At 34.5% G+C, this 27,063-nt stretch overlaps 1 protein-coding gene across 2 annotated transcripts in view; it reads right to left on the reverse strand.

Annotated features, from left to right (window-relative positions):
- Window positions 1–27,063, reverse strand: part of LRP12 (LDL receptor related protein 12) — a 122,704-nt gene that overhangs the window by 37,872 nt on the left and 57,769 nt on the right. Inside the window, exon 2 of one of the 2 annotated variants that reach the window (XM_020970042.2) lies at window positions 17,272–17,328. The exons of the other annotated variant lie outside the window; for it this stretch is intronic. Coding sequence (XP_020825701.1) covers window positions 17,272–17,328 — 57 coding nt within the window. The remainder of the gene's footprint in view (window positions 1–17,271; window positions 17,329–27,063) is intronic. 2 annotated transcript variants of the gene reach the window in all.

Below are 27,063 nucleotides of genomic sequence, written 5' to 3' on the forward strand. Positions count from 1 at the left end.
TGTGTTGGGGGCAGCTAAGCGGCACAGTGGATAAAGCACCGCCCCTGAAGTCAGGAGGACCCAAGTTCAAATCCGGCCTCAGACCAAACACTTGACACTTACTAGCTGTGTGACCCTGGGCAAGTCACTTAACCCCAACTGCCAAATAAATAAATAAATGCACAAATAAATAAATAAATAAATAAATAAATAAATGAGCGAATGAATAAGTGAATGAATGAATGAATAAATAAACAAATGAATGAATAAATGAATAAATGAGCAAATAAATAATTAAATAAATGAATGAATGAATAAATAAATAAATAAATGAAAGAATGAAAAAAAATAAATGAATAAACGAATGCAGTGTGTTGGTTGTAGGCAGCAGGGAACCAGTAAAGACTAAAAATTGGTTGGTAGGGGGTAGGAGTAGGTGGGAGATTGACTGAGAAAGAAATCTCTTGGAGAAGAGATGATAGAATGTGATGGAACACACATATAGAAGGGCTGGCTATAGAGAGAACTACCTCTTCATCAAAGATTGGAATAAAGGAGGAAATGATGGGGTGGGGTGTGAAGGAGATGTTAGATGAAGAGAACGGGAATACAGGGAAAGCTTGGTAAGTAATCTTGATCTTTCTGGTCACATATAGGAGAAGCTCAGGAAAGAGGGCAGCATGAGTGAGTCCTTTTAAAGGTTTGAAGAGAAAAAAGGACTGGAACAGCTTTTGTAGAGAATGAGACAGAGAATCTCAATTAAGGAGAAATAAAAGGATTACCTTAATGCAGTGAGGGCCTAGGTGAGATTATATAACAAATTTTTAAAGTTCTAATTAGCACAGTTGCAAGACATCTTCTAGGTCCATTCAGTAGTAATAATAGAGGTAAATGGCACAAGAGTAATAATGGCAGTGGGAATGGAAAAGGAGATTCAAGAGCCATCAAGATTGAAAAGGACTGGATATGGGGGCGTAAGAGACAGAATTATTAAAGTTTCAAGCTTAGAGAGTTCTAGGGTCATCAATGGAAACAAGGAAGTTAGAAGGAAGCGGATTTTTTTTTTGGGGTAGGAAAGATCAGTTCAGAGTGTGTGTGTGTGTGTGTGTATACCATGCACACACACACACACACACACACATATATGTATACACATATATACACATATACAGCGAAATCTAGTGAAGTAAAATTTCTTTATCCATTTATTTTAAAAATACTTATCAAAAGACATTTTATTTTTTAAAAATTAGGGATAATAAAGAATACATGGAATGAGGAGAAACATTTTCAAGTCTCATTTGGGGGTAATTATCTGACAAACAACTTCTTCAGTAGTTCAAAGACTAATCCCTGGAGGTAAAATAGTATACAGGGTTTTTCAAACATTTTAGAAGAATTCTAAGACTTGAAAATTCTAAGGGAGGAGGGAGCAAGCAGTGGAGAGCAGAGAACTTTTCCCCAAATCAGTCCAGTTCTTTATGGCTCTGAACTCTTTGTCTCATTGAATAGACGTAAAAATGAGTAGTGAAATACATGATATAAATATACATATGTAAGAATCACCTCTACTGTTAAAATGGAATTTTACCACAATTTTTGTAGCAGATTTGTTGGGACAATATTGGTATATGGTTCAGAAATACTTTCTGCACTGAATACTACTCTTTTCCCAGAACATTAAAACATACTTTATGCAATTAAGAGTTGTATCAAAAATTTTAGAAACACTATACAGTAAATTTATTCTCTCAAAATGTTCTCCCACTGCCCTGAGGCTGAATGTTGGCTTAAAAATCAAACAGAAAGTCTTAAAATGTGGAAAAATACATGGTATTACTAATATCCCTAAAATACCAATATTTTCTAACCCAAATATCTCTTTACAGGAAGTTCCGTCAGGCATTACCATTTATTTTGGAATTTTCTAAAAGAAAATCAGAACACCTTGAAATAATTAAACAGTATTTTCGTGTGTGTGTGTGTGTGTGTGTATGTGTGTGTGTGTGTGTGTGTGAAGGTGGGAATAAGAGGAAGGAAGGCAACCCAAATCCTCAGAAACCATAAAAGGGCTCTGCATAAACTGGAAACAGAAAGAACATGCCTTTAGGAAGCCAGTTACCCCTTTGTAATTGCCAAATAACAAAAGGAGCATTGATGTTTATTAGTGAAAACAAAAGATGGGAGTGGGGAAAATTCCCTTCCACCAGTCACTAGTTTGAGTTTAAAGGAAAGACCTTCCCAGATACTTTAAATTTGTAGGATTCAAGACTATAGGCAAGAAGCAATCTTTTAAAAGAGGGGTGTCACATTCTATCAAAAGATCAATTATCAAATCAGACCTTAAAGTGACTACAGATCATCTACAGATGAGGAAAATGAAGCCCAGAGAGTGATCTGCCCAGGTTTACATATGTAATTCAAATCTAGTTCTATACTTTTCCATTTGTATATCTGTAAGGTAATGAATACTTCAAAGAACTACAAAATCTCAGAATTTCAAGGGACCTCAGAGGCCAACTAGTCTAAGCTATACCCCAAAAAAGTATTCTAACAAGCGGTTATTTTCTTGAAAGCCCATAGTAAAGGGAATCAACCACTTCCCCAGGCAGCCAATTCGACTTTTGAATAGCTCTAATCACTAGATTTAGAGTAGATATAGATGTAGAAGGGTTGACTATGGAGACAAAAAATGTGCCTCCACAAAATGTGCCTTTCAAACAAATATAAACATTCTTTGTTATCACAGTCTTTTAAAATACTTAAAGACAGCCATCTAACATGTCCCTCATAAATTCTTCTCTAGGCTAAACTTTCAAAGTTATTTTAACCATTCCTCATACAGTACAATTTCACAACCCTTTACCATTCTGGGCAACCTACTCTGGATGCTCTCCAGCTACCGCAAAGGGCTGTAATCAGAGTAAGTATTTCATTCCCTGATTTGAGAGATTGTTTCCTCATTCCGGAAGGGTACAGCCTGGGCAATATCATCTTTTAGGTTCTCACAAGGGTAAGGGCAATTGATCCTCAGTAATATCTACATACCATGTAGTCCTTACTAATGTTATTGTAAAATGTGTAGTGAATCACCACAGGACTTGGTGGGATAATGTTCTTCAATGCGTCTGCTAACTCTCCTGGCTTTTTGACACCTGAAAATGTTATACCATCTATGTGTTGATTCAAGTCATTAATAAAAATATTAAATGGAATTTTGTATATGAAATTCCAAATGCTAAAATCTAAGTAAATAATATCTGCAGAAATTCCTTGATCTACCAGTCAGTTAACCTTGTCAGAAAACTGAAGTCATTGGTCTGACATGATGTTTTTGATGAAAGCACAGTTTCTTTGAAGGTTCAGCTGGAGTGCTACTTTCTATTGAAAACTCTTTCTAAACCCTATCCTATTCCACCTCCCCCCTCAAATTATCTTGCATCTATAGTTCTACCTTTTTGGTCTTCTTATGCTTATGCTACAGACTAGCACCACCTGCCTTCTTGCCTTCCAGAACAGGCTATTTCCCCTCCCAAATCTATGCATTTTCTCTTAGGTTCCCTGGCTTCCAGACTGGGCTCAAATCCCATCTCCTGCATGAATCCATCCTGCACCCTAACCAAACAAACAAACTTCACTCTCATTTACAGTGAATAATGAGAATCTGCCTTTAAACCAACTTTATATAGAGTTATTCACTTTCCAATTTTGCCTATCTAATCTGACGCCTGTGCCTTAGATTGACAACAGTAATGATAATACCACCTGTGCGCCTAGGTTTCTTGCCTAAGACTTCATAATGCTTAAGCATCGCTTTTTGAATGTTAGGGACAAGCTGAGTCGCTGGAATGGCCAATGACTCCATGGCAAAAGGGGAGCATATGCCAGATACAAATTCTTGCAAACATGGCTCTTTCTAGCAGTGGTAGTATGGCATGACAACAAGAAGCTGTCCCAGCAGTCCATTCATTTCTGAAGCAAATCACAGAATTCATCCTGACTTTATTATTAACAGCTGTCATACTGCTCAAGCAATGGCCTGGCTGAATGTGCTTCCCTTATATTCTATAATATTCCACTTTTGCTTATTTCACTGTTCCTTTGGATCAAAAATCTTTTTATGTAGTGTTATGTATCCAGTTCAAAGATAATTTCAAAACTGATTTTAAAAATATCATGTAATGTTTAATTTAATTGGGGATATTCATTGATTCTCTACAATATTCTACTTCAGGGCTGCCTCTATGAGGTGTGTAACTGACCTTGGCTTTTTCTAGAACATCAGCAATTACTGACCTATGTGTCTGCTTTCCTATTTATATAAATATTTATGAGAATAATCTATACACACATTGAGGGAATTTTTAATGAATGTATTGGAAGGGACCAGGCAAGATTTCACAAATGATATTTTATATAACATCATACCTTTATCATCACACAACTGAATGAAAGATGTAGATAATATAAAATCCCAATGGGTTTAATGACTAATGTACATTTGCCGAAGTTGGTAATCATTGTCGTGAAAGAGATACAACACAAAGTCCAAAAATAATGATATTAAATGATGATAAATCATGCTCTATTAAGGTTTAGAGGGCACTTTACATATTAGTACCCCCATTTTACAGATGAACAAACTGAGGCAGAATGACTTGCTCAGGGTTATATAGCTACTAGTCTGAGTTGAACCCAAGTCTTTCTGACTCTAATCCTACTGTCCATTACACCATCTAGCTACCTGTAGTTGAAAAGGAATTCCCTACAGAAGGGACTTTCACACTAAGTGAGATTTTATATTATTTACACTACATTTTTACCTTTTCTAAGGCTTTTAAATATTATGAGTTTGAATCCTAGCTCTATCACTTACTATTTGTATTATTTGTATTACCTTGGTCAAATTATCTAACCACTTGAGGCTTCAGTTTCCTCATCTGTAAAATGAAAAGGTTGGAGTAGATGACTTTTAAATCTAAGATCCCATGATCTTAAGTATTCAATACAAAAATTTCTCTAACTAAAAACCAAGGATAAAACCCATTAAAAAACCCTGCAAAATATATCATCATTTTTCATCATAATAGAATTTTTGTTATAAACACAAAGTTGCCAAGGGCTGAAGTTGTGAAAGAAATGACAAGAAGTCTCCAGTTCCCTCCTCTCCTCTTTATAATTCTGCAGGCCAATATCAGTAACTAGCAGTTTTAAGGCAGGCTGAAAACCAAACACTTGAGAATAGTTATAATTCGATTTTTATTCTTTTAAATACACACATAGATATATCTACACATACAGGTATTAATGAAATTAATTAATTGGTTAGGAAAATTGCAAAGTGCTGCATTAGGTCAAAATGGCCAAGTTTATTTTTAGACATGGGGAAAGATAGGGAAGATTTTTATTTCTTTAGTATTCATCAGTAAAAGATAAACTATTCTCATTTAACCAAAATCAGAAATTGACACAAATTTCTCTTAATTCCAATGAGATAATTGCTCTAAGAGTAGAAACACATTAATATTTTTGTTTCATAGAACAATTATTCTTAAGCACAGAGAACAGGCAATTAAAAAGTGGTCTGAAGGTGAATAAGTACAGGAAGGTATTTGCGTACAATCTGTTTTAAGGGTATCATAAAAATAATTTTTAAAAAACTACATTTACTTTTCATCAACATACATGTGTACATACACACACAAACACAGGCACGCATTTCTTCCAATTTTTTGGTTATATTAAATTGTTGAGTTTTTTTATTACCATTAGCCATAGCAAGAGATGCTTAACATAGAAGCACATTTCCACTACATTATTAAGGATCATTTGAAATGTTAACAACCACCCAAAAAAAAAGAAGAAGAAGAAATTTTGGAAACAACCTCATACACAGAACATTTTCTTGAACTCTAGGTAAGTACACATATTAATTAAATAATAGTACCTTTATATCAGTGAAGGTATAATTGATTTATTTTCTGGCAAGAACCTTTAATAAAACCTTTTTTTTATTATGTTTCAAGGATTAAATATACTTATTTGTATTAAGTGATTTAGAAGAACTTTAAAAATTACAAAAACAAGCATTGGTGCCTAAATCTACAGAAGTAGCTAGGTGGCAGCATATGGAACACAGGACTTAGAGTCAGGAAGACTTGAATATGAATCTTGCTGCACACACTCCCTAGTTCTGTGACCCTGGGCAAATCATTTTAGCATCTGTGTGCCTCTGTTTTACCATCTGTAAATGAGGATAACAACAACATTTACAGTGTAGGGTTTTTGTGAAGTTCAAATGAGCTGACATACATAAAAAGCATTTGGAAATCTTAAAACATGGTTTAAAAGAAGAGATGAGAGGAACCTTCCAACCCAACTTGTTGCAAAGGTGGGAGGTCTAAAGTATTGTACACTGAACATGTTTTCAGGCTTTTTCTAATATACTGATCAGTAGTACTACTTTTTTTCTTTTCTGTTTTAAAAAAAGGAGAGAATAGACTCTGTCCCTTTCCAAAAGGTTCAAGGAAGCAAATAGTAACATCTCAAAATCAAAAACATAAATTTTCACTCTGTTTATTTTCATTAAGATGGGAGAAAATGTAACACAACTGTTAGCATCAATGAAGATCTAAGGTAAGCCAGTAAAGTAGAGAGAAGGTGGCTCACTATAAGAATCAGAGCACTTCAGTTTCAATTCAGTACTAGTACTATGTGATTTCAGGTAAATCACATAATCTCTCTTTCTCAGTTTCTTCCTCTGTACAAGAAAGGGATTGATCTAGATAATCTACAAATCATGTCCAGTGCTAAATCCTATGAACCAATGCAATAAACTTTTCCACCCTACATTCATTCATACTTTAAGTATTGAAGCACGTTCTACACCCAAGTTTTTCCTGCATTGAAGTTCTAGTCATCTTTCTACTATCTTATGCTAATTCTCCCCATTACCAACCTTTGCTTGGTTTCTTGACCTTTAAAATTTCCAGATGATATCTCTAAATTCATTTTAATATAGTGGAAAGCACAGTGGCTCTGGGTTTAGAAGATCTGGGTTCAAAACCTACTTCTGAAACTTACTAACTTGCACGACTTTTGGCCATTCGCTTAACTTTCCTGGGCTCCAGGTTACTTACATGCAAAACAAAAGTGACAGACTCCATGGCTCCTAAGGTCTCCTCCAGTTCTAGATCTAAGACCTTCCAACCTACTGCCTGCTCTGGCTCAAAAAATTTAAACAAATTTGCAAGTTTTGTCTAAGTAGTATATTCTTGTTTATGGTCTAAACTGATCACATTGGTTCTCTAAGCTGTCAGCCCCTATCTAAGCCTAGCCTAATGAAGTAATGGATATATCTAATATTTCCTCAGTTCTCCCTATCCCAGGGGAGGTGAGAAGTCACTCATAGCACTCATAGCCCATTGATGCCTATAAAGCTTTGATTATTTTAAAAAATTGCTGTTTGTAAAATCCAAAAAGTTATTTTACATATTAAAAAAAAGTATGTTAAACATCCCCAAACATATCCCAAAAGTATATTACATATCCAATTATACAATGTTTACCAAAGTATACTAACCTTCAAGACAAACACTGAGATTCAAAAACACATTTAGGATAGAGATCCCATGCTTTAACGGGCACAGGATGAGGAAACTCATTACGAAGGCAGGTACTTTTTTCTGCAATTTATAGCCTTAGAGAGTAGGCTGGGACACTAAGAGATTAAATGACTTTCCCAAGGTCACAAAGCCAATATATACCAGATGTGGGATTTGAAATCAAGTCTTCAGAGCTCTAAGGATAGCTCTCTGTCCAATACGCCATGATAAACATTTCAGTCTCATCAATACTCTTCTCACCCATATCAGCGTACGTTTGGTTATTTCTAGTTCCTGCCATGGTCTCTTTTTCCTTACCAAACTTAATTCTCTTGTGAAATATTGACAGTAGTGAGATGACATAGTTCCAGCCTTGAAGTTGGGAAAACCAGAGTTTGAATCCTGCCTCAGATGCCTATTGAACCTGAGCAAAACACTAACCTCTTTGTGTTTCCATTTCCTTTCATGTAAAATGGGAATAATGATGGCACCTATCTCACAGAATAGTTCTTTTTTTTGTTTGTTTTTGCTTTTTGTTTTGGTTAATTTTTTTTTGTTTTGTAGGCAATTGGGGTTAAGTGACTTGCCCAGGGTCACACAGGGTCTGAGGATGGTTTGAACTCAGGTCCTCCTGACTTCGGGGCCAGTGCTCTATCTACTGCAGCATCTAGCTGCCCCTTCTCACAGAGTAGTTCTGAGGATCAAATAAGATAATATATGTTAACTATACTTTGCAACCCTTAGGAGACTATATATACATTCTAACTATTGATAATAATGATAATAATAATAATCATTATTATTATCATTATTGTTATCATCTAATTTGCCAGTCACACTGACATCTCTGTCCACTTCAAGTGCTACTGTGAGATAATGAAAAGAACAATTGAATTCTTGGAAAACCAACAAATTAGGTTTGGGGAATGTAATAAAAAAATAAAGCTTTTTGATTAAAAAATGTCCAATTAGGTTTAATTCACCATATTTCTTGATTTTGAACCTCCCCCATTATTTGCTGTAAGAATATAGTTTATAATAAGTTGGGCCATTTTGTACCACAAAGCAGATTAAATGCCCAAAAGACTAAAAGTCATTTAGACATAAAAGGTAATACCAATGAACAAATTATAGCAAGGTTCAAATGTAGGAAGTATATCAATTTATTTAATTAGTACACCTTCAGGGAGGAAAAAAAATGCACTCATGTGCTTTTTCTTGAAACCCATGTACTCACTCACAGAAACTATCGTCATACATCAAAGGCAGCACGATACAGGAGTTTTCACTCCTCAAAAAACAAAAATTATCATCTCAGATCGGTGACTAAACCTAAATTCCACTGTCTTCCTCTTTTTTCTATTCCTTTCCATAATATCAGTAGAAAGTGGCATGATACAATATAGATCATGGAAAAATTATAAAGGAAACTAACAGATATTTAAACAACTCTCAATAATGCTGTCTTTTTTTTTCCCCAAAGAAAAAAACAAAATCTTTTGGATTTACAGGTAAAAACTTAATGCACTAAAAAATGATCAACAAGACCCATGAATATCAAATTTAGTTCTTTGGAGATTGATTAATAGGTATAAAATATCAACATAAGAATACTAAAATACTAAGAATGCTTAAAAAGATAAGTCTTTTTTAAAATTTACTTATTTTTAGTTTTCAACATTCGCTTGCAAGAGATTATGAGTTCCAAATTTTCTCCCTCTGCTTCCCTTCTCCCTACCCCAAGACGATGTGCAATGTGATATAAGCTCTACATGTACAATCATATTAAACATATTTTCATATTAGTCATGTTATAAAGAACAATTGGAACCAATGGGAGGAAGCAAAAAAAAGAGACAGAGAGAGAGAGAGAGACAGAGAGAGAGAGGGAGTAAATGTATGCTTCCATCTGCATTCAGACTCCACAGCTCTTTTTCTGGGTGTAGATAGCATTTTCCATCATGAGTCTTTTGGAGCTGTCTAAGATGCTGTGTTGCTAAGAAGAGGTAAGGTTATCAAAGTTAGTCATCACACAGTATGGCTGTTACTGTGTACAATGTTCTCCTGGTTCTGCTCACTTCACTCAGCATCAGTTCATGTAAGTCCTTCCAGGTTTTTCTGAAGTCTACCTGCTCATCATTTCTTATAGCATAATAGTATTCCATTACATTCACACACCATGACTTGTTCATCCACTCCCCAACTGATGGGCATCCTCTCAATTTCCAATTCTTTGGCACCACAGAAAGAGCTGCTATAAATATTTTTGTACATGTGGGTCCTTTCCCCATTTTTATGATTTCTTTCCGATACAGTCCTAGAAGTACTATTGCTGAGTCAAAGGGCATATACATTTTTATAGCCTTTTGGGCATAGTTCCGAATTGCTCTCCAGAATGATTGGATCAGTTCACAAGTCCACCAACAGTGCATTAGTGTTCCAATTTCCCCCCATCTTCTAGAACATTTATCATTTTCCTGTTTTGTCACATTAGCCAATCTGATGGGTGTGATGTGGTACCTCAGTTATTTTGATTTGCATTTCTTTAATCAATAGTGATTTAGAGCATTTTTTCATATGACTACGGCTTTAATTTCTTCATCTGAAAACTGCCAGGACTTTGACTTGTATTCTTATAAATTTGACTCAGTTCTCTATATGTTTTAGAAATGAGGCCTTTATCAGAAAGAGTGGTTGTAAAAACTATTTTCCAGCTTTCTGCTTTCCTTCTAATCTTGGTTGCATTGACCATGTGCAAAAACTTTTCAATTTAATGTAATCAAAATTAAGAAAAGTCTTTCCTTGAGGAAGGTCAAGAGTATTCAAAGACAGGATTCGACTAGGTAGAGTACATTCCACTAAATACCCCCTAGTGGGGTGTGTCTGACAGCCTCTGCCAGTCTATAGGTCTCTGTCTCAATATAGATGACAACTACCTAGAAAACACTGAATCCACAGGAGCTAATAATCTTTAAAAGAAAGAGCATCCAGAAAAAAGGGAAAAGGGCCCAGAATGTGGTCTACATAATCACAGCCATGTTTTGTTTGTTTTGTTTGTTTTCATGTCCTCAGTACTCCCAGGTTGACTTTTTTCTTTTTTAAAAATTCATTCTGAATTTAAATATAGAAGATTAAAAAAAAAGAACATTTCCATGTACACAGCACAACATAAGAGGATTCAATATAAACCCACAAATTTTCATTTCACGCTTACTTTTTTTTGAAAAACTATGTAATAAATACTTCACATCATTTTCAAGGCTGCCCTGCTTTTCTGTGCTTCCTTCTAGGTCTTCTTTTGTTTTCTGCTGTGCACTTTTTATTTTTTTTCTCCTTCCCTCACCACCCTGCCCCAGAGAAGGCTACCATTAGACAAAAATATGCGTGTGTGTGTGTGTGTGTGTATGTATGTATGTATGTGTGTACATCAAAAACCATACTATATACAAATTTATTTAACAGTTCTTTCTCTGGATATGCAGAACATCTTTCTTCATAGGTCCTTTGTAGTTGATGTATTTGTGATACTCAAAATAATTTAGTCTTTCAAAGTCATTCTTAGGACAATTTTGCTGTTACTATGTACAATATTTTCTTGGTCCTATTCATTTTGCTCTTCATTGTTTCATGCAAGTCTTTCATGTTTTTCTAAAATCAACCATCATTTCTCACAGCACAGTAGTATTCCATTACAATTATACATCAAAACTTATATAGCCCTTCCCCAATTGACAGGAATCCCCTCAACTTCCAGTTCTTTGACACCACAAAGCAAACTGCTATAAATATCTTGGAACATATAAGTTCTTTTCCTTTTTCCCTAATCCCTGTAGCAAACAGACCAAGTAGTGGTATTGCTGTGTCAAAGAGTATATAAAAAGTTTTATAACTCTCTGGGCATTATCCTAGATTGCTCTAAAAAAATGGCTGGATCAGTTCACAATTCCACCAACAGTGAATTATTTACTGTCCCAATTTTTCCACATCCCATCCAATATTTGTTGCTTTTCCCTTCAATCATTTTGGCAAATCTGATAGGTACAGAATGATATCTCAAAGTTGTTTTAATTTGCATTTTTCTAATCAATAGTGATTTAGAGCATTTTGCATATGACTATATATAGTATTGATTTCTTCATTAAAAAATTGCCTTTTCATTTTCTTTGACCATTTATCAATTGGGGAATGACTTATATTCTGATTAACTTGACAAAGTTCTTTATATATTTGAGATATGAAACCTTTATCTAATAAATTGTCCATAAATATTTTCTCCCAATTTTCTGTTTTCCTTTTAATCTCGTCTACATTGCTTTTATTTGCACAAAACCTTTTCATTTTAATGTAATCAAAATTATCCATTTTACACCTCACAATGCTCTCTATCTCACTTTTTCATGAAGAAATGGTAGACTGAAATTGATCAATTCTGGGAGGAGTTATATATAGGCTTATTATAATTTGTGAATGCTGGCTCAGTCCAGGTTTTTCATCACTTTTGATAGCTTCTATTAGAAGCCTATGATGTTTCCCAGAGTATTGGTTTCAATATTGAGTGCCAATAATGAGGGATAAAAAGATGCTATCAAGAGAATTAGGAGGAGTGTCAAAAGGTCAAAGACTACATGTACACATATACATACACGTATGTATAATGCATACATACACGTATAGGTATACACATATGCAGATGTATGTGTGTGTGTATATATATATATATATATATAAATAAAATGTGTGTATAACTTATGAGTATTGGGAGAAGGAAAGATTAAGAACACACTCAGCTGGTATAAGAGGAAATGCAATGGGTTTCTATTGTTTTAGAAAAATTAATGCTATATTATAAAATCAGAGACTGTTCAGAATCTGAAAATCACTATTGTAATATACAAAATTCTTAATAAATATTAATAAAAGACATTCTAAGAAACTTGGAGAGGGCAATGAAATTAAGGAGGAAAATTTCAGTTATATTTCTGGGAAAACCTCAAATACTAAAACCCGATTCTTCTCAGCTATAAAAGATAAATTTACATATTGGCAGAAACTTGGCCATCCTTTTCCATCCATTCATTTTCTATTGCTTTGTAGGAGTCAATGTGAACAAAATGAAGGAGGAAACTGTTCCTTTCTAATAAGAGTTATGGTAGCCACTCAGTGAGAGTGCTCTTCCTGTTACCGCCATCAAGGAAACATGTGAACCAAAGAGAAGTGACTAAGAAAAAAAAATTACATGAAAAAAATTCTTCCTCAGTTCCCTGCTTCTCTATGGTTCAGGAATGTTAAAGTCCCAAATGAGCTACAGTTGGTGACAAAGGCTGAGAATAACCATAAGGTTTATTTAGCTAAAGAATCAATGAAGTGATATTAATATGGCTCTGTGTAAACAGAATGAAAACAAATGAGGGTGAGAAAGCTAAAGTAATTAACTTATTTTCTTTTTGTTTTATCTTCTAAGGAGAAAGAGCTAAGTTAATGAAAATGACAGTAAAAAATAGCTTAACAAGTAGCTGAAATTCAAGATTAGCAAAGAGATGGTAACTGAATACCTAAAGCTACGTTCAAGAAGTTCAGGTTATCAGGTCTGGATGAACTGAAAGAACTTTCAGATATTACTTCTAAGCCATTTTTAGTGCTTTATAAGAGATCATGTAGTAATAGCGAAGAAGAATGGAAAGCATTCCAATTTTTTTTTTAAGGGAGAAAAGCATGGAGTTAGCAAACTATAATCCAGAAGGCTGGGCTGCTATTCATGAAAAAAATCTAGAACATATTATTAAACAGGTAGCTTTGAAAGCAGTGATCACCAAAAGTCAGCAAGGCATCAACAAGCACAGATTCTTCCCATTTAGTTTTTTATTTTTTTAATTGAGTAAAGAGACTGGCAGGAAAGGAGAATGCTGTAGACAAACTGTGTCTTAGATTTCAGCAAACTATTTGAAAAAGGAGCACATACTTTACTGGTAAGCAACAAGAAGAGATATATGCTAAATAGGTTTGTTGAATTCACAACTGGCTTAACTACTGGATTAAAATAGCAATTATTAATGGTTTGATGTAAACTTGAAGGTACAACTTTGCCCCTATAAGACTACAACTGACATTGTGTTTGGTTCCAGGTGGCACATTTTAGGAAAGACATAGATGAGCTGGAAGGATAGTAAGAGAACTGGAGACAATATCCTATGACTGGCTGAAGAATTTATTCATGTCTGAACTGTAGAGAAATCTTAGGAAGAACACATTCTAAAGGGCAAATCTGTGAGAAAGATTAGATTTGTTACTCTTCTTCCCAGAAGTGTAGAACTGGGAACAAAAGGGAGACATAATAGAGAAGCAGTAAGTAGGGCTTACGTAACAAAGAAAAACTTCTATTTCAAGGTGAAATGGACTGTCTTGGGAGATAGTGGGTTTTTCATCAATAGGGAGGTCTTTAAACAAAGCAGTATCTGTGTAAGTCAACAATGTTAGAGGAAGGATTCTTGATGAGTTAGGTATGAGTTGGAACTGATACCTTTAAGGTCCCCTCCACCTCTTAGATTATATGATTAAGTCATTAATACTGAGGTAATATGCATGTTATAGCACTACTTAAGACATTTCATTGGAACAATATACAGAGGGTTTGAAAAGTCTTAGAGCAGTACTAAATTTTAATAGCTAAGACAGTCTGGGTATACCCAGTGTAATAAGCACATCAAACTTGCACTTCTGCTCCAAATCAGGAAACTAAAAACATGTATGACCAATTTATAAAACTGAAAACCATGCATCAAAAAACTACTTATTGTTTTTACATGTAATTGGGGGAAATTATTTTTTTTTAAATCTACTTACAAGCTACTGGACCACAGGGGTTCTTTAAGCTGCAGTCCACAAACTTTTTTTCAGTAAGGCAATACTTAGTAAATGCCTACTGTGGGTCAGGAACTGTGCTAAGAGCTAGTGATACAAAGAAAGGTAAAAGACAGTCCCTGCATTTAAGGAACTCACAGACTAACTGGGGAGACAATATGCAAAAACTGTATACAAACAAGCTAAATACAGGATAAACTGGAGATAATCAACAGAGTAGAAAGCAAGAGGACTATGAAAAGCTTCTTGTAGGTGAGATTTTGGCTAGGACTTGAAAGAAGCTAGGGAAACCAGGAGATGGAGATGATGAAGTAGGGCATTTCCAGGCAAAGAAGACAGTAATTTAAAATGCCCAGAGCTAGGAGAGAATCTTATTCGAGAAGAGCAAGAGAAGGCCAATGTCACTGGACTGAAGTGGGGGTGGGGCACGCGCCAGTGGGGAAGGACTAAAATGTAAGAAAACTGGAAAAATAGGAGGAGAGGGCAAATTATGAAGGGCTCTGAATGGCAAACAAAATTTTATATACTGCATCCATAAAGTGACAGGAAGTCACTGGAGTTTACTGAGCAAAGGGAGGGTATAGGAGTGGGGATGGGCACAGCTGACACGTTCAGACTTATGCTTTAGGAAGATTACAGCTAAAGGAAGGACTGAATGAAGAGAGGAGACCTGTGGCAGGGAGACCAACCAACAGGCTACTGCAAATAGCCCAAGTGTGAGGTGATAAGAGCTTTCACAAGGTAAGCAGTGTTATCGGAGAGAAAGAAGTATATGTGAAAAATGTTACAAAGGTAAAATAGGCAGGCTTCAGCAACAGATTGGAAAGAGGAGGTGAAAATGGGGTCAAGGATGACAACTAAGTTAGCAGTGTGGGTGACTGGAAGGATGGTGGTGCCCTCAACAGTAAAAGGAAAATTAGGAAGAGGGAAGGTTAGAGGGGAAAGATAACGAGTTCAGTTTTGGACACAGTGAGTTTAAGTTATTTATGAGAAATTCAGTTCAATGTCCAATAAGTAATTGGAGACGTAAACCTGGAGGTCAGCAGAGAGGTTAGGACTGGATAAGGAGATTTTAGAATAATCAGCCTACAGATGATAAACAAATCCACTGAAGCTAATGATATCACCAAGGGAAACTATACAGAAGGAGAGGAGAATCAGGGCCAGGACTAAACTCTGTAGGATACCCATGGGTTGAGTAAGCAGGCATGATTTGAATGATCCAGCATAGCAGACTGAGCAGCGATTAGATAAGCTGAATTAAGTGAGAGAGTAGAATCATGAAAATCTAGAGAGAAGAAAGTATCAGGAGAAGGTGACTGATAATTTCAAAGGTTACAGAGAAGTCAAGAAAGATGAGTACTGAGTAAAGGCCATTAGATTTTGCAACTAGGAGATTGTTACTAACTTTGAAAAGAGCAGTTTTATTCAGATGATAAGGTTGGAAGCCAGACTATGGAGTGTTAAGAATACAGTGAGAGATGGCTCAGTGGATAGAGCACTGGTCCTGGAGTTAGAAGACCTGAGATAAAATCTGACCTTAGATACTTTCTAACTGCATGACTCTTAGAAAAAAAAAGTGAGAGGAAAAGTAGAAGAATCTGTAATTGGCTTTTTTTCATAATTATATGTATTTTATTTTATTCATTCACAAACATTCTGAGAAGAGGCCCAAAGGCTTCAGCACACTGGCAAAGGGGTTCATAACACAAAAACAACTAAGAGCCCCTGGACCAAAGGGATGTCATTTGAGTAACATAAGTTATCTGGTAAATAAAAATAATCACAGATCCTGAAGGTCTTACAAACAAATAGGAGAAAGTTACATAAATAAACATACCTTTCAAAATAAGTGATAGACATCTGTCTAGACAAAGACTTAACTGTTGGTAATTTGACTAAGAAAGGTAAATGGTGAGGTAAATGAAATTTGTGGGGAGTCAAATTAGAAATGTAGGAGAGCAGAACAAAGTTTTGAATGAGCAAGGGTAGGAGTTAGTAGAGACAAGTGAAGGATAAAGAACACGGTTTAACAAAGACTTAAGGGAGGAAATGGAATGTACAAATACCTTAGAAGTAGAAGACAATATATAAGTGCAGTACAGAAATTAATATATTTTTCCAGCTAGACAAGAGCATGAAAATTATGATACATTGCAAGAAAGAAATTAAAAGAGAGGGTAGCTTCTAATTTGCACGTGTGCCTAATGCCAGTGTAGATAGAATTCAGGACAGCTTTACTAGTAAATTACCTGCTTCTACTCACAAAAGCTTTGTTTTTTTTCTTTTTTTTTAAATACCATGCTGGTACTACGTTATAACAGCACATAAAATTTAAATTATTTAAGCACTTATCCCATTGAAAAGTTTCTCAGCTTCATGAACACCAACTTTTTTTTCCAAATGTTAAAGAAACTGTATAGTCAAGTGTTACTATTTCAATCTAAATCAAGTAAAGTATTTAATTTCTCACTTTCCTGTATAGGAACCAAAATCCAAAATTACATTTTAATAAATCTCATTTCATATAATGTCTTGAAAAGAAAATATCAATTCAACCTAGACTAACTTTTCTCTTAGTTCAGTGTTTGTATGGAAATAATAATTAAGCAGTCCTTTAAGAAAAGCATAATCAGTTCATGGGCATGCAGGTATCAATTTTATCTTATGAAAATTTTTCCATGTTCCAGTTGCTTCATTCCTTATTACATGCTGCAAAAGGCAGTAATAATTTTTATAGCCAAATATCACTTCATAAGATACCAGGTAGCTTTCAATATTTACCATATAAGTCATGCATGAAATTTAAACATTACAAAAATTGACTTACCAGTTGACACTCCTGAAATATGCACATTTTCAGAATGTTCTGCAAGAGCACCATTTCCTAAAATTAAACATAATGAATAAACTAATTTCCAAGATAAAATTTGTAAAAATTTCTTCAGATCCATTTTCTTTAAAAGGACAAGGAAAGACTCAGCTACTTTTAATAGTTTGCAACTTAAAAATCAGAGGCCCTATGCACTAAACTTTTTAAGGTTATTATAAAGACAAAAGCAATAAATATGGAAGAAAAAATGTTTTAGAAACTGCCACAGCACAGAATTATATACAATGTATTATTTATGTTGAACATATAAGCCTTGTTAATATCAAGAAGAGTTTTATGCTTCTGTTAACACTTCATAAAGTATTTTTTAAGAAGTTTAATTGGGGAGTGGGGGAAAGAGGAAGGAAGTCAAATGGAATTCCTAGTGGGCTGCAATATGAAAAGTTAAAAAGAGAAATTTAATTATGACAGTGGAAAATTAGAGGGGCATGTACCATAAAGGTAAGGGAAATGGATGATAATGTTAATGTGTCATTCTTCTTTAATATATACTGATATTTCCAGTAAACGAAGGCTAAAATATGTTAGTGCTACTCCTGCCTAGTTATCTCTTGCTCTGGGAATTTTCACTGGATGTCTCCATGCCTGAATTCTCTCCCTCCTGGGTTTCCTGGTTTCCTTCAAGTACCAGCTAAAATCCCACCTCCTACAAGAGGCCTTTCCTGATCTTACAGTAAGTGCTGTCTCTCTCTTCATTATCTCCATTTTATCCCATATATATCTTGTTTCTGTAAATTGTTTGTGCTGTTTTCTCCTCCATTAGGCTATGAACTTGAGAGTAGAGACTGTCTTTTGCCTTTCTTTGTATCCTCAGTACTTAGCACAGCACTTGGTCCCTAGTAGGTACTTAATAACAATTTACTGAAATAGCAATATTATATAATGAACAACTGTGAATGACTTAGCTATTCTCACCAATATAAAGATCCAAGACAATTCCAAAGGGCTCATGATAAAAAGTGGTGTCCATGTCCAGAGAAAGAACTGATGAAATCTGAATGTAGATCAAAACATACTATTTTTCACTTTATTTTTTGTGGGTTCTTTTTTTGGGGGAGGGTCTGTGTTTTTTTTCCACGACATGCACGACTAATAGTGAAATGTTTTGCATGACTGCATCTGTATAACCTATATGAAATTGCTTACCATTTCACAAAGTGGGGAGATGAGGGCAGGAGAGAATTGGGAACTCAAAATTTTCAAAAAATGAATGCTAAAACTTGTTTTTATATGTAATTGGGGAAAAATAAAATATTGTTTAAAAAATAAAAAAAATAAAAGGGAGAAAACATAAAGAAATAACTACTGACTGACTTTTCCAGGACTTATTACATGTACCACACATTCTGGTACTTAATCATATTTTGTGTCATACTGTTCTTCATATATTTCATGAAGACATCTCTTTAACGTAAATAAACTCCTCAACAGCCACAATGTCATGTACTACTTTTCTTCCTACAACACTACATATTTATAAGCCTAGACTAAAACCTTAAATAACTGTTGAAACAAGTAACTGAATTTTATCTAATAAGACAAAAAAAGTACTGCCCTGAAGTGTCTCCCAGTTAAAATATTGGGAATATTTATCTCCTGAGGGTGAATTTGATAGTATGCCAATGGATATTTATATTTGAGAAGTTTTACTGTTCAGTTATTTCATAGTCATAACTGACTCTTTGTGATCCCATTTGAGGTTTTCTTGAAAGATACTAGCATGGTTTGCCATTTCCTTCTCCAGCTCATTTTATAGATGAGGAAACTGAGGCAAACAGGGTAAAGTGACTTGTCCAGGGTCATATAAATACTAAGTGCCTGTGGCCAGATTGGAACTCAGAGAGATGAGTATTCCTGACTCTAGGTACAGCACTCTATCCACTGTGCCATCTAGCTGCCCTATTTTATAAATACACCAATTATTTTAGGAACACAGCTGAAAATAGAAAGAAAATCACATTTTCAGCTTAACCAAAACTATACCCTTTCGCATAACTAGAAATGAATGTCTTCTTTATCCTGTAATTACAATCGATTGAGTAAAATTTAGAGCACAGGTGTGGGATCTATATCTAAGTTCAACGCTAACAACCTCATATTTTAGTTGTAAGTATGAATCTTCCAAATAGAATATTTGTTTTCCCTCTTCTCTATGTACAAAATTCAAGGTATTGCAAAATTCAGATTACCAGATTTTTTCAGGCATTCTACTTTTATGAGAAATAAATGATTAGGCAACTAACATGAAAGATTTATTGAAAAAAAGTAACTTTAAGGGGGAAGGTGCTAACATTCAGACAGCATTTATTATGTCAGGCACTCAGCTAAGCTACAATTATTATCTTATTTGATTCTCACAACAACCTTGGGAAGTAGGTGTTATTATTATTTCCATCTTTAAGATGAGGAAACTGAGGCAAACAGAGGTTAAGTGACTTGTCCTGGATCACACAGCTATTAAGTGTCTGATTTGAACTCAGGTTTGAACTTGGGTCTTCCTGGCTCCAGGCTCGGTCCTCTATCCACTTCACCACGTACCTGCCCTTATTTATATTTCCTAAACCTTATCTATACTTCGATACATCAGTGAAACTGTGATCTCAGCTACGTGGATATTTCCTCCATCCCTTTAGATCTCAAACAACCCATTCTTTCTCATGCAGTGCAATTCTCTGCTGTGTTTTTCCCTAGGTCCTCCACAGGGAATCCACACAACAATCTGAAGCTCTTACTTTAGTTCTTTTTGTATCCTGTGCATATTCATACAATAACCTCATTCTTCAGTTGTCAACACTCACTTCCAAAACCCACTCTTTTCCTGAGTATACATAAGTTTTATGCCACTTCTGCATAAGTCATCAATAGAAATATGTTGCAGCCTACTTGCCTCTATCACTTGTCTCTCCAATGTCTTTTGAATCACCTTTAACTTTGATTATTCAGAAACAGTTACATTTAAGATTTATAATCCTAAAGTATGACTGGGAAAATATATGTTTTAAAAAAAATGACTTGCAAACAAGGAAAATCTAGGATCACTAAAATTACCATATGATTTCCTAAAGACAATCTAATCCACAATCTATTCTACTATATAATTAATAGTGATATTTATAACAACACTAAGATTAGTCATAATCCTTAAAATGTTTGAGATGTCATATTTAAATTACTTAAATATTGCTTTTCTATATATATAGTCTATATAGAAATTTTCAGTATCCCATTCCCTGAATATTAAAGATAAATAATTAAAGAAAAGATTAAGTAGATTTTTTATAGGATAAAAGGAAATTTAGAGTCATCTAGCTAATCTGTGTGTGAATAAGAATCCTCTCTACAAAAGACCTGAAAAGCTATCATCCAACTTTTGCATGAAGATTTCAAGGGGGTAGCCATTAACTCTTTTTTTAAAAATTTTTTAAATTTTTTTATGCAATTGGGGTTAAGTGACTTGCCCAGGGTCACACAGCTAGTAAGTGTCAAGCATTCGGTCTGAAGGCGGATTTGAACTCAGGTCCTCCTGACTTCAGGGCTGGTGCTCTATACACCGCACCACCTAGCTGCCCCATCCTAGCCATTAACTCTTGAGGCAGCACCTTCCACTTCTGAAAAACTATTAACTGTTAGGAAGTTTTTCCTTAGCTCAAGCTTCAGTTTGTCTTTTTGCAACGTCTACCCACTGCGTAGTTCTTTCCTCTGGGGACAAGCAATACAAGACTGATCATAATCCCTGTCTCCTACCCTAAATCTTCTAAATAACTGATGGGCAGTTTTAAGGTCTCCCTTTGATCTTCTCCAAGTAAAATATTCCCCTTCCTTCAACTGACCATCATATGGCAGGATATCTGGGCCCTTTGTACTCCTGTGGATACCTTTTCATCCTTATCAATTTCTTCCCTAAAAATTAGGTCTCCCAAACATCCACATTCGGTCCAGACACTGGCTGACCAGGACAGAATACAATATGGAGATGTGAAATGACAGAAGGTGATTTAAACAGGAGGGCAACTGTGGAGGAAATAGTCAAAAGCAAAATAAGGTCAACTTCAAGAAGTTAATTCATAAACAAGGGGATAAAAAAGAAAGAAGTAGCAGAAGCTAAAGAGATGAAGAACAGAGGAATGAGACTACTTCAGTTATACATTATTAGTATTGATTATATTCCTTTTTGTTCCTCCTTCTTCTCTGTAAAGTGGAGCAAGGGGGAAAGGGGAGGAAAAATTACAAGCAGATATCATATAGAAGGAAACCACAATAAACTATTAATTCACAACTGTGAATATAAATAGGATGAATTTATCCATTAAGTGGAAGAGGGCAGCAGAATGGATCAGAAGCATAGTTCAATAATATCATTACAAGAAACATACTTGAAACATAAAGATTTAGGCAAAGTTAAAATGAGAAGTTGAGAAACATAATTTTATCATGCCTTTTGTGAATTTTAAAACTTAGAGAAAGCAACAATAAAAATAGACATGATTAAAAGAGATAAGCAAGAAACTGCATTGTGCTTAAAGGTAAAATTATATAAATATGTCCATATGTACATAGATCTACACACAGACACACACCCAAAAAGTCCTAGTGCAATTTAAAATTTTAATGGCTTTAAACTACATTAAGAAATATGGGATACTCTGTACATACACTAAATAGCATATCATCTAAAACAGTTAACTGATTCATATGAAGAAACAGACAGCAAAACTATAAAAAGTAGGGATCTCAATGTGTTTCTTTCGGACTTTGAAAAATATAACAAAAAGATAAGCAAAAAAGAAGATAAGGCCATGAATAAAATTTTAGAAAATTAAGATATGATAGATCTCTGGCAATTATTGAACAAGAATCAAAAGGAATACATATATTTCTCAGTTTTTTATGGCACTTTTACAAAAAATGACCATGTGTTAGAGCCTAAAAACTCATATACAAACACAGAAAAGGCAAAATATTAAACACATTAAACAAATATTAATATTAAACAAATTAAAATTAAAATCATAGGACCATGGCCTTAAAACTGAAAGGGACTTAGAAATGGTTGGTCTCCTTGCCTCCCATTCCAACCCATACTTCATTCAACTGCCAAATTGATCTTCCTAAAACACAAGTCTGATCATGGCACCCCCAACTCCAGCAGCTCTCTGTTGCTTCTAAGATTAAATAAAAATACTCTGGCTTTCAAAGTTCTTCACAACCTGGACCCCTTCCTACATTTCCAGTCATCTTAAATTACACACCTCCCTGCCTCTGACATATTCTGCCATATCCTACAACATTGGCCTTATTGCTCTTTGTGGAACGTGACACCCCATCTCCTGACTGAGCATTTTTACTGTCTCTCTCCCATATCCGGAACTCTCTCCCTCCCTTATTTATACCTCCTATTTACTAGAGAAGGAAACGGCAATCAGTATCTTTGCCAAGAAAACCCCACGGTGAAAAGTCCATGGGGTCACTTAGAGTCAGACAGAACTGAACGACTAAGCAACACAACAACAAAACTTTCCCAACTTCCTTTAAAGTTCAGTCAAAGTCCTCTCCCAGAATTCCTTAATCTTAATGCCCCTCTAAGACCACTCCTGTTATCCTGCCTATATTTTGTTTGCACATTAACTGTTTGTATGCTGCTACTCTATTATATTCTGAGCTCCTTGAGAGATGAGACTAGTTTTTGTTTCATATTTTGCTTTTCTGTGTATCTCCAGTGCTCAGTCCAATGCCTAGCACGTGGTAGATACTTAATACATACTGGCTGACTGACCAATTAGAGACTGTCAAGTTCAATCCCTTCATTTTACAAATGAAAAACTAAGTGAAAGAGAAGTTAAATGACTTGCTTAGGGTGACACAGCTAGTAAGCTCTCAGGTTAGGATCTGAATCTAGGTCTTCCTGACTCCAAATCCACTACTTTATCCAATATACCATGATGCCTCTCTAACAATAAAGGAGATTTGAAGAAATGATTCAAACATAAATAACTAATATTTTAATCCTAAATAACTGGTAAGTTAAAGAACATATTATAGAAACAGAGGAATTTCATCAAAGAAAATTAACAGAATGAAACAACATACCAAAACTTTGGGATCGATTGATCTACCTACCTACCTACCTACCTACCTCTCTCTATCTATATGTATGTATACTTTCTTCAACAAGCAAGAAAATACTAGGTGGCACAGTAGATAGAGCGCTGGCCCTGAAGTCAGGAGGACCTGAGTTCAAATCCAACCTCAGACCAAGCACTTGACATTTACTAGCTGTGTGACTCTGGGCAAGTCACTTAACCCCAATTGCCTTAATGAAAGAAAAAAAAAACAAGCAAGAAATAAGCAGAGCAATGAACTGAACATGTAACTAGAAAAGCAACAAATCACAAACTTGGAAGTAAATACAAAAATGAAATTTGGAAAATTAAAGAAGAAATAAACAAAACTGGAATTTTAAAAATATACTAAACTGATAAAGCTAGAAACTTTTTTGGGAAAGAACTGCTAAAATAGGAAAATCATTTGCTAATGAAATTTTTAAATAGAGAAAAAACCAAACTATCACACTCAAAAATGAAAAATAAAAATTTATAAAAGATGAAGCAAGTGAATATTGATTCAAAAATACTGATTAATTATTAACAAGGATCCTATGGTAATATATTAATAAAACTATGACTATATTGGATTTATAACAGGAATTTAGGGTTGATTCCATATTACGAAAACATATACAAAAAGTCAGTCAGGTCCCCTCCCCCCAAAAAAATTACATCACATATTACATGAACAGATTCAGAAAAGGCTTTCAAAAAAGCATTTCTGCCCCTTATGGTAAATATTGAATGAAAAGAATAAAAACCAATAGGCCTTTCCTTAAGATCATCAGCATTATCTACCTAAAACCAAGTGCTAGCATTATTTAAAATAGAAATACTAGAAGTCTTCCAAATGAGATCAGAAGTAAAGCAAAGATATCCACTGTTGTAACTCTTATTTGATACAGTTCTACTAATTTGAAAATAAGAAATTGAAAAAATTAATACAGGTGATAAAGGAACCAAATTAGGGTTTTAAAGATAATATAATGGTTTGGTTTACTCAAGAGAACCTAGATAGTCAACTAAGAAAGTTAACTGTAACAATTCTAACTTCAGGAAAGTAGTAGCATATAAATAATTTTTTTAAAAAAATCATCAATCTTTCCGTATATCACTAAAAATATCCCGCAGGAAGAGATGGAATAAGAAATGTCTCAAAATATCTATGGAGTATGTATAAACTATGTGGGAAGCCACCTATCAAGACGGAGACAAATTATATGAATACAACTGTAAAATACTCTATAAAAAAAGTTTAAATAACTGAAGAAATATGAATTGCTCACAGTGGGGCTATGCTAATACAATAAAAACAACAGCACTTCCTTAATAAACTTACAATGTTATGTGTACCAAACTCCCAAAAATTTACTTCATAGAATTACATGTAATTCACCTGGAGCCAGATTCTCAAGAGAAATAATGAAAAAGGTAAGAAGAAAGAAGTTCTACCACTACTAAATTTCAAATTGTAGTACAAACTAACAACAATTAAAACTATTTGGTACTACCTGAAAAATGCAGAAGGTGATCAAAGGAACACATTAAGTAAATAACACCTAGGATCAAACATAGTAGCATAGGGATCAATACATGCAAAGACACTAGCTACTAGAGTTAAAGATTCACTTGGAAACTGCTGGGAAAACTGGAAAGTATTCTAACAGAAATTAGGTTTAAACCAACACCTCACATGATATACTACAATAAGGTACAACTCAACATGTGACCTAAATATTAAAAGTTACATCATAAACAATTAAAGGATCAGAGAAGGAGACACCTTTCACTATTATGGATGAGGAAAGAATTCTTAATAAGACAAGGAAGGGATAGAAAAGATCATAAGAAGTGAAACGGACAATTTTGATTACATAAAATAAAGGTCCTAAACACAAAATATATATGGGACTGACTCAAATATAAAAAAAACAAGATATTCCCCTATAGATAAATGACCAAAGAAGACCAACAGGCAATTTTCAAAAGAAGAAATGAAGTCTCAACAACTTTATGAAAAAAAAAATGTTCCTTAGCACTAATAAAAGAATTGCAAATTTAAACAATTGAGAATCTACCTCACACTCATCACACTAACAAAGACATTTTTAAAAGACAATTACAACTGTTGAAGGGAAAACAGGGATATTAATGTACTACTGGTGAAACTCTAAATTTGTCCAACAATTCTGGAAATTCCAAAAAAATTGGAATTATACCCAGAAAGTCACTAAACTGTACATATTTTCGACCTAGCAATCCACTACTAAGGCAGATAAAAAGGAACTTCATGTACAAAAATATTTATAATATCATTTTGTCATAAAGAACAAGAAATGTAATGGGTATCTCTCAAAGAGTTATAGCATATAAATTTAACGGAACACTAGAATGCTAAGTTGTTGTTCAGTCATTTTTCAGTCGTGTCTGACTCTTCATGACTCCATCTGGAGTTTTCTTGGCAAAGATACTGGAATGGTTTGTGATTTCTTTCTCCAGTTCATTTTAAAGATCAGGAAACTGAGGCAAACAAGGTTAAGTGACAGGGTCACACATTTGAACTCAGATCTTTCTGATCCCAGGCTTAGCACTCTATCCACTATGCCACCTAATTACCCTTTTGAATGACATAAAAATGACAAAAGCAATGAATTCAGAAAAAACTAATAAAACATGCTTGAGGTGATGCAGAGTGAAGTGAATAGAAGCAGAATAATTGATATAATTCTGGTAATATAAACGAAAACAGCTTTTTAAGACTTATAAGTGCTGATCAATGCTGTAAGTCAATTATGTATGATTCCAGAAAACTGAAGATGACGCATGCCTCCCATCTTTTGACAGAGAGAGGCGATAAATCAGAGGTGAAAATGAGACATATATTTTCAGATTAGGCCAATGTTCTTCAGTACACAGTACTTATTTCTTACAAGGGAGGGCATTTTTTGTTTGGAGGGGGAGAAATTTTGTGGGGAGAAGGATACTGAAAGTAATGCAAAATAACAAAGATAAAAATATAAACTAAATATGAAAAAAATACCCAGATCAGGAGGAAGTTTAGAAGGTATCAGACAGAAAGAGTAATGTTGGTACTACTATGCTAAATTAATTTTTAAACAAAGATGTATACAATAGATTTGCAATTTCAGATACAATCCTTTTTTTATTCTTTATATACTGAAATATTCAAATTTGCTAAGATCATAATAAAATTAAAATAATTTTTTAAAAGAAAAAATAAAACAGAATAGATAATGCAGGGACGGGAAATACTGAATAATGAGAAGGTATAATCATGGGAGATATATCTCCAGGAATCATAAGGGGGGGTAGTATAGTGGAGGAAATTTGGGTGAAAATTAACAGAGATAGAAAGAGAAGTGTTACTGGAGGATACTACTGGCCACCTGGGTAGAAAGAAGAAATAGATGAGGATTCTGGAAACATAAACTTGACAAGAAGCATAATATTCTAGTGCTAAGAATTTACTACTCTTTCTCTGACAAAAACAGAGCAGCCAGTAACTTCTTGACTTAAAGCTGCATCTTTCAAAAGGTGTAGGAAACAAAGTAAAATTCTATGCAGGATTTATATGATTCTAACTTACAGAGAAGAACTGGTTTCT

The sequence above is a fragment of the Phascolarctos cinereus genome, unplaced genomic scaffold (genome assembly GCF_003287225.1).
Source record: "Phascolarctos cinereus isolate Bilbo 61053 unplaced genomic scaffold, phaCin_HiC Scaffold_4;HRSCAF=312, whole genome shotgun sequence".
In the NCBI taxonomy this organism is placed as follows: Eukaryota; Metazoa; Chordata; class Mammalia; order Diprotodontia; family Phascolarctidae; genus Phascolarctos; species Phascolarctos cinereus.